Source organism: Bos grunniens, chromosome 6 (assembly GCF_055505025.1).
Source record: "Bos grunniens cultivar Pamir isolate PY7600 chromosome 6, Bosgru_T2T1.0, whole genome shotgun sequence".
Lineage (NCBI taxonomy): Eukaryota > Metazoa > Chordata > Mammalia > Artiodactyla > Bovidae > Bos > Bos grunniens.
Window position 1 is genome coordinate 51,814,962 of NC_141170.1, and position 18,004 is coordinate 51,832,965.

The 18,004-nt window shown below is 38.1% G+C and overlaps 1 protein-coding gene across 9 annotated transcripts in view; it reads left to right on the plus strand.

Moving 5' to 3' along the window:
* Window positions 1–3,399: 3,399 nt before the first annotated feature.
* The window catches only part of NFXL1 (nuclear transcription factor, X-box binding like 1), a 62,036-nt gene continuing 47,431 nt past the window's right edge, over window positions 3,400–18,004 (plus strand). For 2 of the 9 annotated variants that reach the window (XR_015165436.1, XM_086405909.1), the window contains exons 1-10: window positions 3,715–3,936; window positions 4,277–4,522; window positions 7,357–7,533; window positions 11,177–11,286; window positions 13,093–13,223; window positions 14,466–14,644; window positions 14,873–15,034; window positions 15,137–15,237; window positions 15,828–15,942; window positions 17,501–17,625. Coding sequence is in view for 8 of the 9 variants with exons in the window: in XM_086405909.1 (XP_086262035.1) it covers window positions 4,279–4,522; window positions 7,357–7,533; window positions 11,177–11,286; window positions 13,093–13,223; window positions 14,466–14,644; window positions 14,873–15,034; window positions 15,137–15,237; window positions 15,828–15,942; window positions 17,501–17,625 (1,344 nt within the window). In the remaining variant the exon portion in view is untranslated. Of the gene's footprint in view, window positions 3,975–4,276; window positions 4,523–7,356; window positions 7,534–11,176; window positions 11,287–13,092; window positions 13,224–14,465; window positions 14,645–14,872; window positions 15,035–15,136; window positions 15,238–15,827; window positions 15,943–17,500; window positions 17,626–18,004 lie in introns of all 9 variants that reach the window. The other 7 variants (XM_086405915.1, XM_086405913.1, XM_086405911.1 and 4 more) reach the window with 7 other exon arrangements.

The following is an 18,004-nucleotide window of genomic DNA, read 5'->3' on the forward strand; positions in this document are numbered from 1 at the left end:
AACCTGCCTAGAGAAATCAGCCTGATTATTCAATTTTCTAATTTTGTTTTGTCCCACGGATAGCACTTCTGTCCCACTTATTTCAACTGGTGTATTTTGCACTTTATGTTGTACCCTTTATTTTCTTCTTAACACTTTCCCTCTTTATTTCCTTGTTAACTATATTTATTTTTGCTGTCAATGTGATTGGATGATATCCAATATGTCAAGTAAAATGTATTCAGTGCTTGTATTGGTCTTGGTCCAATCAACAATAGAAACCACTCAGTTCAGTTCAGTTCAGTTCAGTTGCTCAGTCGTGTCTGACTCTTTGCGACCCCATGAATTGCAGCACACCAGGCCTCCCTGTCCATCACCAACTCCCGGAGTTCACTCAGACCCACGTCCATCGAGTCGGTGATGCCATCCAGCCATCTCATCCTCTGTCGTCCCCTTCTCCTCCTGCCCCCAATCTCTCCCAGCATCAGTCTTTTCCAATGAGTCAACTCTTCGCATGAGGTGGCCAAAGTACTGGAGTTTCAGCTTTAGCCTCATTCTTTCCAATGAATACCCAGGACTGATCTCCTTTAGAATGGACTGGTTGGATCTCCTTGCAGTCCAAGGGACTCTCCAGAGTCTTCTTCAACACCACAGTTCAAGAGCATCAATTCTTCAGCACTCAGCTTTTTTCACAGTCCAGCTCTCACATCCATACATGACCACTGGAAAAACCATAGCCTGGACTAGATGGACCTTTGTGGGTCAAGTTTTATATAAAGAATTATTAAGCTCTTATAAAAGAAGGACTAGAAGGAAACTATGTATGGTGTTCTAGGACTGAGGGAGAATACCCAAGGAAGGACAAACTTGGAAGAGTTTCCCTCCCCAAGGTTGATTCAGTCTTACTGGTGAAGGTGTAGTTCAGCCCACTAGATAGCAGAGAAGCTTGCTGGTTTGTTCAGGCCACAGCTGTTCTGCAGTCTCCTGCGGAGTGCAGTGATCAGAAACCAGAGGGGTGAGTTTGCAGAGGGGATGGGAGCCAAGGCTCAGGGGTGCTGTGGCAGGTATGAGGAGGGTGTCAGCTGCAAAGGGAATGGTGACTCAGGGGGATCAGTGGTGAGCAGAAGACCTTAAGGTAGGTTTCCATGTTGAGAGGGCTGCTTTGGAAGTTTATCTCCAGGCCAGGCAAATGCTGCAAGGTGGTTGACCTATTATACAGCAGCAGGAAATAACAGGAGAGCGTGTTGCTTCCTCCAATGTTTCTCCAGTGCCCTCTGCCGAGAAAACTTAACATCTCTGGTGAGATGCTTCAAGTTGTGTCCTGTCACAGAGCATATACTGAAGGGTGAATAGGAGCTGAGGGGCAATGTATTGATAACAGGCAAAGTGTTTACCTGAGTCTAGATGTATTTGTCAAAGATCAATGTATTTAGGGAGCTATATTGAAACACTGGCAAAATGAATCCATATCAGGAAGACATGTCAGTAATGGACAAATAATTTTTTAAATGACTGGACAATAGGGGTATTCAGATATCCAAATTTTTCTATATTTTAGGATTCTTTAAAAAATTGAGGTGTGTCATACATATAGTAAGTTGCACAAATCATACATGTATAATATTTTGAGTTTTAACACATGTACACACAAGTAAAACTACCACCCAGATTAAGATAGAATTTTCCCACCACTCAGGAGGATACCTTATTCCTCCTCCCAATTAAAATTCTCCCACCCCTACCAGGAGTATGCACTAATCTGGCCTCTGTTACTTGTTCAGGAACTTCATGAAATTGGATTCACAAGAGAGTCATCTGTTGTGTCTGGCCTCTTTTGTTCAACATGGTATCTTTGAGATTCACTCATCTTGCTTCACATATCAGTATTTCTTTTGGCATAGCATTCTATTATATGAATATACCACAATTTTTCTATCCTGTTGATAGACATGTGGTTTGTTCCTAGTTTTTGACTATTATGAGGAAAGCTGCTATAAAATGAGTTTTTGTGAAGCTGTGCACTCAGGTCTTTCAGGTATATATTCAGAAGTGGAATTACGTGGGCCTTGGAACATGCCAAACATTTTTCTAAAAGGTTTGAACCAATTTCCACTCCTACCAAAATGCATGAAAGTTCCAATTGCTCCATATTGTTGCCAGTACTTGGTGCATCTTTTGTTTTTAGCTTTTCTTGAGGGTAGTATTTTTAATAATTAAGATTAATTAGAACTATACAATTATATTTATCACTTTTATAATCTTAACTATATATTTATCATCTTCATGTATTTCTCATGTTCCCCTTTGATAAATAGAACTTGTTTCCTTCAAATGTTATCTGATATTTCAAAGTGAAAATAGCAGAAAATGGTATTTTGAAATGTGCTCTAAGTTTACCTATACTTCCACATTATAAATCCATCAGCTCTCCACTAAGCTTTTTGAGAATAATATAATAAATGCTTGCTCATTCACATAGCATATAACATTCTTTTTGACTCCGCAGTAGTTATTATGATTATCAATTATCATTGTAAAATGGCAAGGGAAAAACTCTGAACAACTGAGCCTTTTGCCTGATTAGGGCCTCTAAACCTAAGTGGAATTTCTATGTAAACATTACTTTTTCACAGTAATTAAGTAGTAGGATGTTTTTAAGAGTATAGTACAGGAGTCACACAGCTCAGCTGCAGTCCTGGCTCTGCTAGGATATTTAATAATAAAGTTTTCTGTGTCTTTATTTTCTAATTTACAAAATGGAAGAGAAAACAACACCAGGCTATGTCAAGGGCAAGGAACTTAACTTCTCTATCCCACAGTGTAAAATGGGGATAAAAATAGCATTATTGAGTATCACACTGTTAAAATACATATATATGTAAAACACTTTGCATAGTGCCTGGAACTTAATAAATGCTATATTAATATTAGGTATTCATTAAGCTGAAGAGTTGTAAAGGGCCGTGTAGTCCCAAACAGCAATTAATATATTTCTCAATCCCAGACAGACGCCTGAATTTTTAAAATTTCTTCCACTCTTCTCTTTATCTATTATTGAAAACAGCAAAGCCAGAAGAATCAGGACCAGACCTGGCTCTTAACTACTTTTCCTTTTGTTGTGAAAGTAAAAATCGGCCTGCTTCAGAAACAGTACATTATAAACTATAAAGGACTTTGATACTAATGCCGTTAGATTTATCTTCTACATCCCTTTAGTAATTCAGAAGAGCGTTTTCTCCACTCCAGCCACTTTACCGCAGCACTCCCTCGGCTTTCCCTCCCTCTTCCCCGACCTCAAAGTATTTTTCTCGTAAATGCTTTCTCCTATCTGCGAGAAAAGTTCCCTGGCACCAAAGACAGTGGGCAGTCAGTTACGACCACTGGTACAGACTCCAGCTAGGTTCAGGGAAGTTTCGAGAAAAAAACAGCAACCTTCGGTGTCCTGAACACCTCAGGGCCCGCCCACTTCCCCATCTAGTTCGCTCTCTCTGCGCCCTGCCCGCCCGAAGTGAAAGTGAAAGTCGCTCAGTCGTGTCCGACTCTTTGCGACCCCATGGACCATACAATCCAAAGAATTCTCTAGGTCACAATACTGGAGTGGGTAGCCTTTCCCTTCTCCAGGGGATCTTCCCAACCCAGGGATCGAACCCAGGTCTCCAGCATTGCGGGCGGATTCTTTACCAGCTGAGCCACAAGGGAAGCCCGAACCCCAGAGCATTTCGGGAACTGTAGGCCCGGTTTCCGAAGGCCCGGTTCAGTTGGCGCATGCGTTCCGAGGGCTGGCCAACACACAGAAAAGGTCCCGGATGAGGAAGCGGCCGGTGATGCCACGCGTTCTGCGATTTGTGAGCCTGGACTTCTGGGAATTGTAGTCGCTTGAGGCGGGCGCCGTCGATAAGGAGACGTAGCTTTCCTTGGGGTTTGCTACTGCAGTTGCTTCCCGGCGGGATACGCCGGGTTAGTCGGTTGTTCTCCCATCACCGCGCTACTCCGAGGTCCAGGAGGCTCCTTCCTTCTCTCTCGACTCTTTCTCCGTGGCTGTATGCGCCTTGCTCTGCAGTCCATTTCTCTGCCTAGCTCTCTCCCTCTCCTAGCCATCTCCAAAGCCTGGGCGTAGCGGGGGTTCGCCCTCTGGGAGAGACAGGGCCGCGACCTTTTCAAATCCGGCCCCGGTCCGGCGGAGACCCTCCTCATTTCACCCTCATCTCGGTTTCCCTCACTGTCCTTTTCCCCAGACTCTTCGGCACCACAGCCCTCACGCTCCTTCCACTCTTTTTTTTTTTTTTTTCCTCTGCAGGGATGGAAGCTTCCTGGCGCCAGGTAGCCGGTGGTCGAGGCCGAGCCCGAGGACGAGGCACTGCGGCCCCCTCCTCGGGAAATGGAGTCCATCTCCGCGGCGCCGGAGGAGGGCGAGAGAAGGGGTCGGTGGGCGCTGCTGTTCCTGGCCTCAGCCCCGGAGGAGCGGCCACCCCTGCGGCTGCAGGTAGCTCAGCGCGGCGCTGCCCCGCGGGGTCTGAAGCGCCTCAGACTTCCGTGGCCGGTGGTGAGAATGGCTCCTGTTCTCGGGCTCACCTGAATACCCACCTCCTAAGGCACTGCCTAGTCTGAGCTGCCTCCGCATTCACTACTTTCCTTCTTCAGGAGTTTATAATTGGCCTCACTTCTCAAAGCTTTCAGGCAACTGTTCATTCTAGGCCAATTCCCATCACACCTTATTCATCATCAGTTTAATTGATATTAATCTTTATTATTTCTCCGTCCCGTAGTCTTCTCTTCTCTCTTGTCTATTGAATTCCCAAGGTTGCAAATCGTAGCCCAGCGGTCTGATTTAGCGTATAGTTTGGTTAACACAATGCGTTAAATCTGAATTGATTGCCGGCAGTTTTTTGGTTTTTCTTTTTAAAATTTCATAAAAACCCGGTTAGCAACTTTTCTTCTCAAACACTGTGGCTTTGGTACTTTAATGCGTGGCAACAGTCGGTTGGGCCGAGTTACAGAAGTCCCTTTTAGATTGGATTTAGGCTTTCCCCTTCGCATTGTGTCTCCTACTTCTGGGGCTGTTTGTCATTTTCCATCTTTGTTTGATTGCCTAGTTTAGTGACCTTAATTATCTATGCCCTATATGCACTTAAGTTTGTGGTACTGTTTTCTACTGGGGTCACAAATTTCATGTCCTTTCCTGGATATATCTGGTGTGGCCTCCTTCAGCTTGTCAGTATCCTTCACCCAAGGCAACGGACAGGAGTTGGAGCTAACTCACAAGAGATAGTGAAGGACAGGGGACCCGGGCTTGCTGCAGTTCATGGGGTTGCAAAGAGCTTAGTGACTGAACAACAAAGCAGTGTTTTGGTGGCGTGCACACATGCAGCTTTCAGTTGTCCACAGCAGTGAAAGAGTGCAGGGGGTCAGAGAATAATCCCGGAAATCATTTTATTGTTGTATTTTTCAAAATATATTTTTTTGGGTGGAGGAGCAAATTGAGCTTCTGAATGTTATACCTCCTCCAGCTAATTTTAAAGTTAGGTGATAGAAAATTCTGAGTTTAGAATAGTGATGAGTTACTGAGTATGATATTGGTGGTAGTGAGGTATGCAAGAGGGAGACTTGTGAACAGTTTTGGTGAACTTCCTTGGATTTTGTGGTTAGAGAAAAGCAAGCATCCTTCAACTGGATAATTGAGATTTGACTGTAAAAAATAATATATGGGAAGGTTGCTTTGTCAGCTGTCTTTGAGATGATCTGATCTGGGTCTATTGATCAGGTTATGAATGTTTTTATTATATCTGCTTCAACCTTTAAAAAAATTTTGAGTCATATATCTTATATCAATTAGTTTTCTACTAGTACTCAAAGATTCCTATGTAAGCTCTGTACATTTTCCTCCAGTTTTACTTGAAATATCCAGGAGTTCCCAGCCAAACCAGCTGCAATAAGAAAAGGAGAGGATTTCATGAGGAAAATAAAGATAAAACATCATTAAATACAAGTACACCACCTAAAATAGGAAAGTTTTTATGAGTAGTGACTCATCAGTTTCAAGCATAAAGTGCATTTCTTAGTGCACTGATGAATTAAGGCACTCATGAATTAAGATCAATTCAGTATGTTTGTGGCTCCTTTCTTGAACTGTGGTTGCTGTCTAGAAGGGTTTATTAATAATGCTTGTAGAGAATTCTGATAGTCCTGCTCTTGAGGAGTTTGAAGTCTCATTGGGAATGTGCTATGAAGTAGTCTAATTCTTTTTTGCATTATTTAAGACAGTAACAAAGTCAGAAGTACAGACAGTGCTAAGCAGAATAACGGAACTAATTCAAAACTTACTTAACGTTTCTTCTTGGAATGAAGTTGTGAGAAGCACATTTTCCATGTTAGCAGTATTTTGTGTTGGATTCCTGTGCTTACTCACTCAGTCGTGTATCACTGTTTGCGATCCCGTGGACTGTAGCTCGATAGGCTCCTCTGGCTATGGGGAGTCTCCAGGGAAGAATACTGGAATGGGTTACCATGCCCTCTTCCAGGGGATCTTCTTGTGGCCCAGGGATCGAACCCAGGTCTCCCGCATTGCAGGCAGATTCTTTACTGTCTGGCACTTTACGGTCTGATTCTTTACAGTCTGTCTGATTCTTTACCGTCAGTCACTTTTTGTGTGGGATTAATGTTCAGTAAATGTGTTTTGTGACCACATGCTAATAAAGACAAAAAAGTTCTTGCGCTTTCTAAGCAGCAATTGTAAACATAGTGAGTATACAGTGAATATTGCTTGTGCTAAGTCTTTGGTGGGCCAAGCCATGTTGGGTTTGTAGTATGGAAGAAGATGATTTGAAAAAGCACGTGGCTTTGCTGATTTTGATGTGCTCCCAGTGGGTATGTTTCCCACCTCTTAAGAATCACTGTGTACCATTCATTCATTTAAAACTTTTTTTTATTATTGGAGTATAATTTCTTTGCATTGTTGTGTTAGTTTTTGCTGTACAACAAAGTGAATCGGCTATGTGTATCCCTTCCCTCTTGGACTTTCCTACCATTTATTTTTAAACATCTCACTTTAATTTTGTTAATGTCCTTGTCTTGAGGTTGATCACCAGTTTTTTGATACTTTAACATGCCTTTGTAAATTAAAAAATTGATTTGTTAGTCACTCTAGAACAGTTTGTTGCATTTAGCAGAATATTTAACAAAAGTGAAAGTTTATATTGTGGTATTCTGTTTACCTATATGATAAGAAATTTGAAAATACTTTTTTTCATAGATGACAGTAAAATAGAATGCACCAAAGGTGACTTTTAAATCTGTATTTTAATAATGTGTTGGTATATCATGTCTTTCTTTTTGCGAGATTGTTTTGCAGAAATGAAAAACATTTTTTTTTCTATTAAGCAGAGCTAATGTCTCAAAAGAAATTTGAGGAAATCAAGAAGGCTAATCAGGCTGCAGCCAAAAAAATTGTTGAAGAACACTTTAGCTCTTCATCTGAAGAAGAAGGGGATGAAGATTTTGAAGGAAAAAGAGGAAAAATAGTTGCTAATACATTTATAACTTATACTACTCAGACAGGTACTGTATGAGCTTTTAAATTTTGATATTTTTACATCAAATGAAAAATATATTCCTGACTTTTTCTAACACCTTTACTCTGTGTGGGATACTTTTTGTATCTTAAGAATGAACATTCTTATGCTATGGAGTTGAATTTTTACACCTTTTATTATTTGCTGCCACCACTGCTAAGTCGCTTTAGTCGTGTCCGACTCTGCAACCCCATAGACGGCAGCCCACCAGGCTCCCCCATCCCTGGGATTTTCCAGGCAAGAACACTGGAGTGGGTTGCCATTTCCTTCTCCAATACGTAAAAGTGAAAGTGAAGTCGCTCAGTCATGTCCGACCCTCAGCGACCCCATGGACTGCAGCCTTCCAAGCTCCTCTGTCCATGGGATTTTCCAGGCAAGAGTACTGGAGTGGGGTGCCATTGCCTTCTCCGTTTACTATTTGAGTTATATGTTTTATCACAGTAATAGGATGGCAATGTCTTTTATAGCCTTAGAAATTCTCTTTGGTGTTTCATTGGCATCTCATTAGTATGCCTGGGTGGTGGGGATGGGGGATCTTCCCTGAGAGATGAGTTGGGTCCAGTTGTTCCTGATGATGGTTTGATTGCACTTGAAGACTTTGAATACTCCTTTAAATTGATTCTTCATTTTTCTCTTTTTCATTATGTTAAATGTATCTTGGAGTCAGTTTCATTTCTTAACTTTATTCCTTTATTTTATATCTTACAACTTCTGATGTTTATGCTTTAAAAAAAATCTTAGTCTCCTCAGGTTCAGTGTGTACAGTCACATTGTATGTTGTATATATCTGGGTTACTTAACCACATTCGTTTATGAGAGCAAGGGGCAAAGTGATGTTGCTGTGAAGATTTGGTACTAAGTGTAGAAATAGATTATTTTCTGTGAAGTGCTCTTACATATTCCACATTTTATGCTTACAGTCATTGCTGGAAGCATTCTTGAAGGTATTATCCATAGTAGTTGCTGAGTATATTGATAGCATCATGAGCCTGGGTACATATCATCAAAATGGTTTCCAAGGAATTTACCCTGTCTGGCAAAGAATTAAGATTAGGAAGCTTGACTGAGAAGTCTGACTCAGCCAGGTAAAAGTTGGCAAAGAGGAACCTTGAGGTTTCTTGCTTTTAAAGGATTTCATAGAAAGTAACTTCAGGCTTCCTTCAAGAAGACCTCACTTAAACCATTCTAGGTACAGGTGTTATTTTTAAATAGGAAATCCAGTGATATAACCAAGTATTTCTGTCTAGTGTTTAGAAAACTTTTATCATTTATGAGTATTGTTAATTTTAACCCGGCTTTCATCTCAAAGTGTTAAGGCGATTTTCTTACGCTGTATTGTGTCAAATCCATAAGTATTTTGATATCCATTCCATTGTGTTCTGTACTTTGCCTCTACCAAAGTCAGGAAACTTGACTAGTACAGTAAATCCCAGAGTTATGAGATGGTTCCCATCTCACGTTAGTGAATTGAACACCAGAACTCACAGCCCTTATACTTCCATGTCAAGTTTCAGACTTTAATGGCAGCTTCCTGTTGGGTATTGCTGTCTTGCTGGCCTATGGAAACATAAACATATGTTGAAAGATAACTTATTTATTGTCTTATTTTCTTTATATTAATTAGTAGTGCCACAGTTTTCCCAGTCACCCACCTAAGGCAGAAATCTGGGAGCAGGGTTGGCATATACATGACATGAGTATATTTTATTTGCTCCCACTCCTCCCCTCAGCCTATGTCAGACAGCTCTTCAGGCACAGCAATCTTTCCTTCTGAATCTTGGCATGAACGTTGACTTTTCAAAGCAACACAATCTCATTGTCACCAAGTCCTGCTGAGTTTTACTTCCTAAATTTCTTAAATTCACCCCACCTTTCCCCATACTGTCATCACCTTAATTCAGGCCCCTACAGCTGTTTAATAGGTTTAATAGCTATTAAATAATAGTTATTTAAATCCACATAATAGCTCTGTGGGGTAGATATTATTATTACTACTATTTTAAAGATGAGAAAGCTGAGATGGACACATTGACTTACTAAATGTCTTTTTTGCTTCATCTGCTGTAACTACCTCCTCTCTGGTACTTCATGTTTCCAGTCTTGGCCTCCTCACAGTCATTTTTCTTCAGTTGCCAGAGTGATCTTGTTAAAATGCATGACTTCAAATGCCATCCTGTCCACCTTGGGCACTATACTTTATTGCTGCAGCCAAGTTTTAACACAATTTTCAAAGAAGTCTTACATAAATTTTATAAATATAAGATTAGACTTTATTAAAGTCTATTCATCTTGTTTTTATCTTCTATGTTACATGGTAGCTGTTAAATTAGATGAAATTTTAAAATGCTCTACATTTGTTAGAGCCAGCCATGTCAAAGAGCAAAATAAATACATAGAATATGGTTATTAAGTCTGTCTTTAAGGATTCTCGTCAAACTTTGATGTTTGTTCAAAACAATTGTCTTAGTAAGTTTATAGTATTTTATAGTTTTGGGAGTGATTTTATATATATTTTGTTGAATAACCTAAATTATACTTGTGTTTATAGTATGGTAGAACAAGATTTTGTGACTTTTGTGTTTACTTAGATGGTCTTAGAAAGTAAAGAATTATCCAAGTGTCCTTCTTATTTTTCTTTTTGATGACATAAATTTTGGCTTGTACAATTTTATTGCCATGTTCTGTACTTACGATAGTTTATGCCAGTAGTGTACTTTTCCTGGAGACTTGGTTAACCTCTATTGAATAATCTTTATTATACTAAAGGCCTGTAGGTTTATTTTTCTTATACTAAAGTGACTCAGATTATTGTCCTTTTGGTGTCATGTGAGCTTCAGGGTTGCTTTTCTGCCTTTCATTGTGCTGTTATTTCTTGGACCTTCCTGTATTAAACCCTTGCTGCAGCATAGCATAGTGGTCAAGAGGGCTCACTTTGGAGCCATACCGAAGTTACTTAAATGTTATGTGCTTCAGTTTTCTCATCTGTAAAATGAAATTAAAAACATCTTATTTAATCTTACTGAAATACAAATAGTGCAGTGTCTACCAAGTAAATGCTTAATGATTGCTTAAAGAAAATACGGTGTAGTAATTTTTTTTCTAAGTCATGCTTCCTTTTTAAGCAGAAATAGCATAATTTAATGAAACAAGGTTATTGTACTGTATTGATCTTTTCATTCGACAGATTTTTACTAAGAACATGCTTTGTCAGACAAACAGACTCATATACACAGACTCTTATGCACTTACACATTGATAGACATATGCTTATATTTAGGCTCAGTGGCTCTGCTGAGCTTTTGCTTTTCAGTTCCTTTCACCTCGCTTTAGGTATGCTTTCTCTTATTACTTGGCATCTTGCTGCCTTTGCCTGAGGCTCTGCCCCCACCGGATTTGTTAAGGACTGTAACAGCAGGTGAACTCTGAGAGAAGGTCAAAATAGAATGCATGGACTTTGTGACCTCTTTGCAGTTCACTGATTGCTTTTTTCCTTTAGCTTCTCCTTTTTTTAGCTGTAGTTTGAACAATTGATAATACTAGACAGTTCTCACGTAATGTGGTGCTGTTGGTGACTTTGTGTTATTTTCAGATGTTGCTTAACCTTAAGTTTTCAATTTTTAAATTTCAAGATGGAGATGTACGAGAATTAGAGCGAACGAAACAGTACGTAAATGAAGCTTTTCAAGCCGGGGCTATGACATGCTTAATTTGTATTGCTTCAGTGAAGAGAAACCAAGCAGTAAGTTTTTGTCCATATCTAAAATAATGTTATTGCCGTCAAATATCTTATTTTGCATGTATACTTTGTAATCATTTATTACTGTTTTTGCTAAAAAATGTTTCATTTGAGAATTCTATTTATAAATTGATATTCAGTTTTGGGGAATCTGTGATTAAAAGAAAAATACCTCTAAATGAGCAATGAATATTTTCAGCACTATTAATAAAACTGAAGCAAATATTTTCAGTGTCAATGCATATGTCATGTTGATAAAGCATTTTTAGCATTAGTACTTCATAGAGACTCACAAGTACTGAAATGTTAAATAACTTACATTTCATTACTTTCACCAGGTTTTAAAAAATATCATTATGTTCCCTGCCTTCAAGGAAGTAAAACCTAGCAGTGACATTTATGGTTTATTAGTGAGCTTCTCTTGTCTTGAAGGTGCTTCTGGAAAGTGGCTAGGTTAATGGGGAGAGATGGATTCAGAGATAACTTATGTACTTAGAGATTCTATGGCCTAATGGTGAAGTTAATATATATGTAAATTTAAAGAGCATTAATAAAGCAATTAAGGGGACGTGATGACTGAATGTGATAGACTCACCATTTAGACCTCAAGCTAATCCTCTGCTGTTGTAGCACCATTGCCTAGAGAAGGGCAGTCAGGTCAGATGTGAAATGGATGGGTCATGCAGAATGAACCAGAAATTTAAGCTATATCAGATAGGATGGCATAGCAGCTGCAGGTGCCTTTGGTGCTTCTGGTTGGCTTACTGTGAATTCAGCTGCAGTGGAGGAATAGTCTCTGCATTAAACACTTGCTGTCTGTGGGTTTTTTCCCCAACCTCACTGCTTTCTCTTTGGGAACTAACTCAGCAGGAAGTGGGTATAGTACCGAAGTAGGGCAGAGTTATTCCCCACTGGGGCAACATTCCACCATAAGGAGTTAAGGGATGAGTGCTCTAGCTTCCTCTTTGCTAGTGGTTGGGGCTGGAGTTGTCCTAGGCATGTTTTATGTGGTTCTTCAGAACATTCCTAACAGGACTGAACTTTGGCCCTTAGTAGTAATCAGCTGAGTAATATGCAGTTTATTCGCATTTCCTTTTCCCTCTCTTGACCTTTTACTTCTATATCCCAGTTCTTTTTTTAGGCACTGCTTTTTTGGGGGAAGAAGTTGGCTTTTTTTCAGTGCTTCAGCTGGCTTATGATATTTATATATATATTTTCAAGTTTCTTTGTTCACCCAAGTTTTAGAATTTAGCATTAATTGTGAGACTAATAGATTTTTAATAACAATGGGGCAACAGAGATTATAAGTACATATTGTGTTTAAGGATTCCTTTTGTGGTGTTATTTACAATTAGAAAAACCTAAATGTACAACGATCCAAAATTTGTTAAATTATGGTATATAAATCAACGTGATACCTGCTATACAGCTATAAGTATCATGTTGTATGAACATATTTGATAAGGGTAAGTGCTTATACTATGTTAAAAAAAAGGCTATAGTTACTTATCAGTAACTGCAGTATGACCTCATTTTTTAAAAAGTATGAAATATATACAAAAATATTAGAGATTTTTTTCAGAATGTTAGCAGTAGTTTCTAGCTGAATGAATCTGGATGGTTAATATTATTTTTCTTTACAGTGTTCTACATGTAAATTAATTTTTTAAAAGAACATTTCTTCTATTATGCTAGAGGAAGGTTTTTTTCTGTAATTAGTTCTTGAAAATGATACTTATTTTAAAGTATTGTGGAATTATCAAAGAAAAATCATTTTGTGTTTGTTAATCTCTGATACCTTTGTCTTAGGTTTGGAGTTGTTCAGGATGTTTCTGTATATTTCACATGCCCTGTATCCAGAAGTGGGCTAAAGACAGCCAGTTTCTGGTATCTTCTCTGACGGATGATGATTTTGGAAAGAGAGATTATCCCTGGCCTTGGTAACTTTCTCTAATTTAGTTGGAGTGTTTAGTAGTAAAATAAATGAAAATTGTAGCTTCTAAGTTGTTCTATTGGCAATTTCATTGTCCATGCTTGGCCTTCAAGTAGTCATTTGGTTTGTGAAGAGATGAAACCTACTAATGGCTCCCTCCATTGCCCCAACTTGTATTAACTAATAGTTCCTTTGGTAACTACTAAATCATTTAGATTCTTACCCCCACCACCCCCCCCCCGACCCCACCACAAAGCAACGCCTTAGTTATCTTTTTAAAGAACTTTTAATTTCTTTCTGACTAGAATCCATTGAAATTCTGCAGCTTCTCTCAGGAGCTCCTGTTTGTATATTTTAGTGTCACATTGTACAAGACTGACATCTAACATTTTGATCATTGGCTTCCTAGTTTTAGCCTCAAAATCTATCAAAGCTTCAGGTTATCCAGTCTCATTAAATTTTCTACATTTATTATTTTAGTTTGGCTTCTAGGACCAAAACTGCTTTATTTTAGTCTTGCTGGGTAAAAATTTGTTTTAGTAGAGAATGTGAAGCAGTATTTGAACTTTTCTTTGACTTAGGCATATTTGAAATATATATATTTTTGTATTAGATGTTAAATATGAATATTTTTTATTTTCAAATATTTTTTCCCTTTCTAGATTTTGCCATGTTTCTTGCTGCTATATTACCTACCTGTAACCTGATTTCTCTCTTCTGCTTGCTATTCCTAATATAGTTTGCTTATTTGTAGACCACCCAACCAAACTTTTAAAATAGTGAGCCTTATAAAATTGGAATGAATAACTCAAGAATAAAGTTCAGGTGGTTAGTAGAAAGCTAATGTTGCTTTCTTGTATAGCTGTATTTTAGATATGTGTTGTTTAATACAGTAGCAAGTAGCCGCATGCAGTTGTTTATACTCTTAAAAATTATGAAATAAAAAATTGTTTCTTCCTCAGTTGTATGTATTAGCCACATTTCAAGTGCTCACTAGCCATATGTGGCTAATGGCTATTGTGTTGGACATGACAGGTGTAGAACACTTCCATTGTCTCAGGAAATTATTGGACAGAGCTGTTCTAGATGGTTGAAGTTGATTTTAGTAAAATCATGTTTCTTACTAATATAGAGATGGAGCAGAGGGTACATTAACTGATTGTATATACTCCATTGTTAAGTATATTTATATCCCATCTCATATCACTTTTATAAATGAAATTAACTTCAGGAATTTCATTCTTTGTAGTCCCAAATGTAGGTTTGAATACAAACGATCTGACACACCTAGCAGGTACTATTGCTATTGTGGAAAAGTGGAAGATCCACCTTTAGATCCGTGGCTTGTGCCTCATTCATGTGGCCAAGTATGTGAGAGAGATTTTAAACCTTCTTGTGGCCATAAGTGTTTACTCCTCTGCCATCCGGGTGAGTTATATATTATATTTCTTGTTGTTTGTGGGTAGTTATTTCTTCTTACATTGAAGCAAAAAAATCATTGTGAAAGTTGAATCCAGAACTTAAGTGTACATAAGAAAATATTTGAAGGGATTGCCTTTTAAAGTATCAGGAAAGTGTTAGGAATTACTGATAGGTGTAGGAACTGAAATTTTTAATTTTTGGCTTCTGATTTTTTTTCCTTTCATTGGATTCTAGGTCCTTGCCCCCCTTGTCCCAAGATGGTCACAACTACTTGTTATTGTAAGAAAGCAAAACCTATCCCTCGCCGGTGCAGTGCTAAGGAATGGTCCTGTCAGCTGCCATGTGGACGGAAATTGCTTTGTGGACAACATAAATGTGAAAATCCTTGTCATGCAGGTAAAAGGTCATAAGTGTTAGATGTTCCAGCCTTAAGCAGAAGTCAAAGCAGCCGCCATTGCTTTTATGATGTTCCGTGCTTATTTATCGTTTTGATTTTAGGAAGTTGCCCACCTTGTCCAAGAGTTAGTAGACAAAAGTGTGTCTGTGGGAAACGAGTAGCTGAAAGAAGCTGTGCAAGTCCACTGTGGCACTGTGATCAAGTAAGTGTATATGCATTTTGAGGAGTGGGTGTTAAAGTCTACCAAAGCATATACAATTAGAAATGCTAGTTAGATTTAGTTGGATAAAAAGAGAGGAAGAACAGCAATTCAGATGAATTTTATTCATGTTTTAGGAAACTTTTCAACTTAGTATCATTTTAATTACCAGGAGAAATTTATTTTTCAAATTAACAGCGACTTGTTGAATTTCAGATTTAGTACATATGTACTCTTTCTTGCTAGCTTTTTCTCCTCTTTTCCCTCTTCTTGAGTTAATCCACTTGAGGAAGTAGGGTTGATTTTGTAGCTTGTCTTAGAATTGGCATGGCTTTAGTACCATTGGAAATCTTGGTGGATGACCACATGAAACTGTATGTTCTTTTTGCCTTTGTTGTATTTTAAAAATATACTCTGGCACAAAAGAAATGTGTGTTTGTGTTTATGCACATTCATGATACCTATGTGAGAGAGAAAGCATAATAATATGAGGAATATAAAGAAGTTGCTTATTTGTGATTGAGAAATTATTATGTCGTATACAAAGTCTTGTTAACTTTTAAGTCTTTAGCATTTATTGCATGTTGTTCTAGGTATGTGGGAAAACACTACCATGTGGTAATCATACGTGTGAGCAAGTTTGCCATGTAGGTGCTTGTGGAGATTGTCCTCGATCTGGGAAAAGGTTCTGTCCATGTCAGAAGTCAAGTAAGGCTTTCTAAAAAATCTTTAATCAGATTATGATTACTTGTTATGCTAATTATTATATTTTCCCAATTAGTCTTCTCTGGAAACTTACAATGTCATTTCAATAATAATATAAATTCAGTATTAGATTTCTACACACCTGGGTAACAGGTGGATTAAGAACTCAGATTTTGGCCCCAAACTTCCTGAGCCTCTGAAACGGGTGTCTTGTCAAGCTCAGACCAACCTCTTTTCAACCCATCAAAGCACATTCAAGGTGTATCTTCGGCTTCCATCTGAATGCTCTTCCAACTCCCCTATTCTTTCAACCCCTGACCAGTGAAGAGAAGTGATTGAGGGAAGTAAATGTCAATATCCTGTGCTGCATGCTGATAAAACAAACAAAAAACTGGAGTGATAATAATATGATCTTTGATTATATAAGGGTCACCATTCTGAATAGCGTGCCAACATATATAAATCTGGGTGAGTTAAGACTGTGATGAATATAAGTATTACAAGATGTATTCCTGATTTAGTTCCTTCCTCTGATCCCATTTCTTTCTTTCCTTGCTTGAATAAATCTCTGCTAAAATTTAAAAAAAAAAAAAAAAGACTAAGCGTATCTGGGTTGAAATCCCACTTTCTTGAATATACTTTTCTCAAGTTAAATGGGGACAATAGTAGTACCTTCTTCATAAGATAATTGTGAGAATTAAGTGATAAAATGCACATAAATTATTTAGTGTAGTGGCCAGCACATGAAGGAAACCTAATAGTTATAAACTCTTGCCATTATTCTGTGTTAGAGGTGAATTTAGTTTTGACTGCTTTGAGATGAAGGCATAGAAGAGTTTCAGTTGACGTTCACTTTCTTGATTAAGCACCAATACCAGCACACATATTTGTGAGATTATTGCCAGCATTAGTTATAAAATATTTATGTTAAAGGCCAATTTCATAGTTTGAAAATCTAGATTTTTTTTTTTTTTTCATCCTATGAGCTTGTTTAGAGCAATTTTCTTTTTTTTTTTTATTCTGTATATTGTAGAATTCTTCCTAGTAGTTTCCAGGGACTTACTCATTTCTTTAGAAAAGTTATTTCTGAAGTAGTTAGCTCATAAAAATGTGCTTCTTGAGTATGGTAACATGTCATGTGTCGAATTCTTTTTAAAACGCATAAACTTTGGGACTTCCTGGCAGTCCAGTAGTTAAGAATCCTCCTTGCAATGCAGGGGACCTGGGTTGGATCCCTGTTTGGGAACTAGGATCCCACATGCCACAGAGCGGCTAAGCCTGAGTGCCACAACTAGAGAGCCTGTGCGCCACAACGAAGATCCCACGTGCCGCAGCTTAAGATCCGATGCACTGAAATAATTTTTTTTTTTAAAGCATAAACTTTACAAATATTAGGGGTTATTTTCATTAAAGTGAACTTTTTCCATTAATTATGTAGATGCAAAAACTCATGTCAGAAAGGCCTGTCATTTAGGGAACCAGAAGTACATGGCACATTATTAGTGTTTTATAATAATATATGTTGTTACTAATACTGATTTTTTTTTTTATCTGCTTCTAGAATTTTCCTTGCCTTGTACAGAAGATGTACCAACTTGTGGAGACAGTTGTGACAAAGTACTTGAATGTGGAATCCATAGATGTTCACAGCGTTGTCACCGAGGCCCTTGTGAAACATGTAGACAAGTTAGTCATCTCCTGTAATGATTACTTTTTTAACAGCTGTCATAATATGTCAAATGGGGTTGTTTTATAATTGTTCTCTTAAACATCTGCTGTCATGATCTAACATTTATTATGATGAAACAGGAGAGTATGCCAGCAGTTAAATCTGAAGTTACCATTTATTTTGTATTCCTTGGTAAAAGTTTGAATGTTGTCATTTTTAGACTAGTGTGGACTTGTTTGTTCTCAGTAGACATTCAAAGCAACAATGAATTAGGCTTAGTGATGATGGAAAAAAATGCCTAGATGTCATTTTGGTTTTGACATGCTACCAGATAATCCAGTTTTCTTGTTTTATTGAAACTAGATGTATAGATGTTATGGTGTAATTAGATATAAG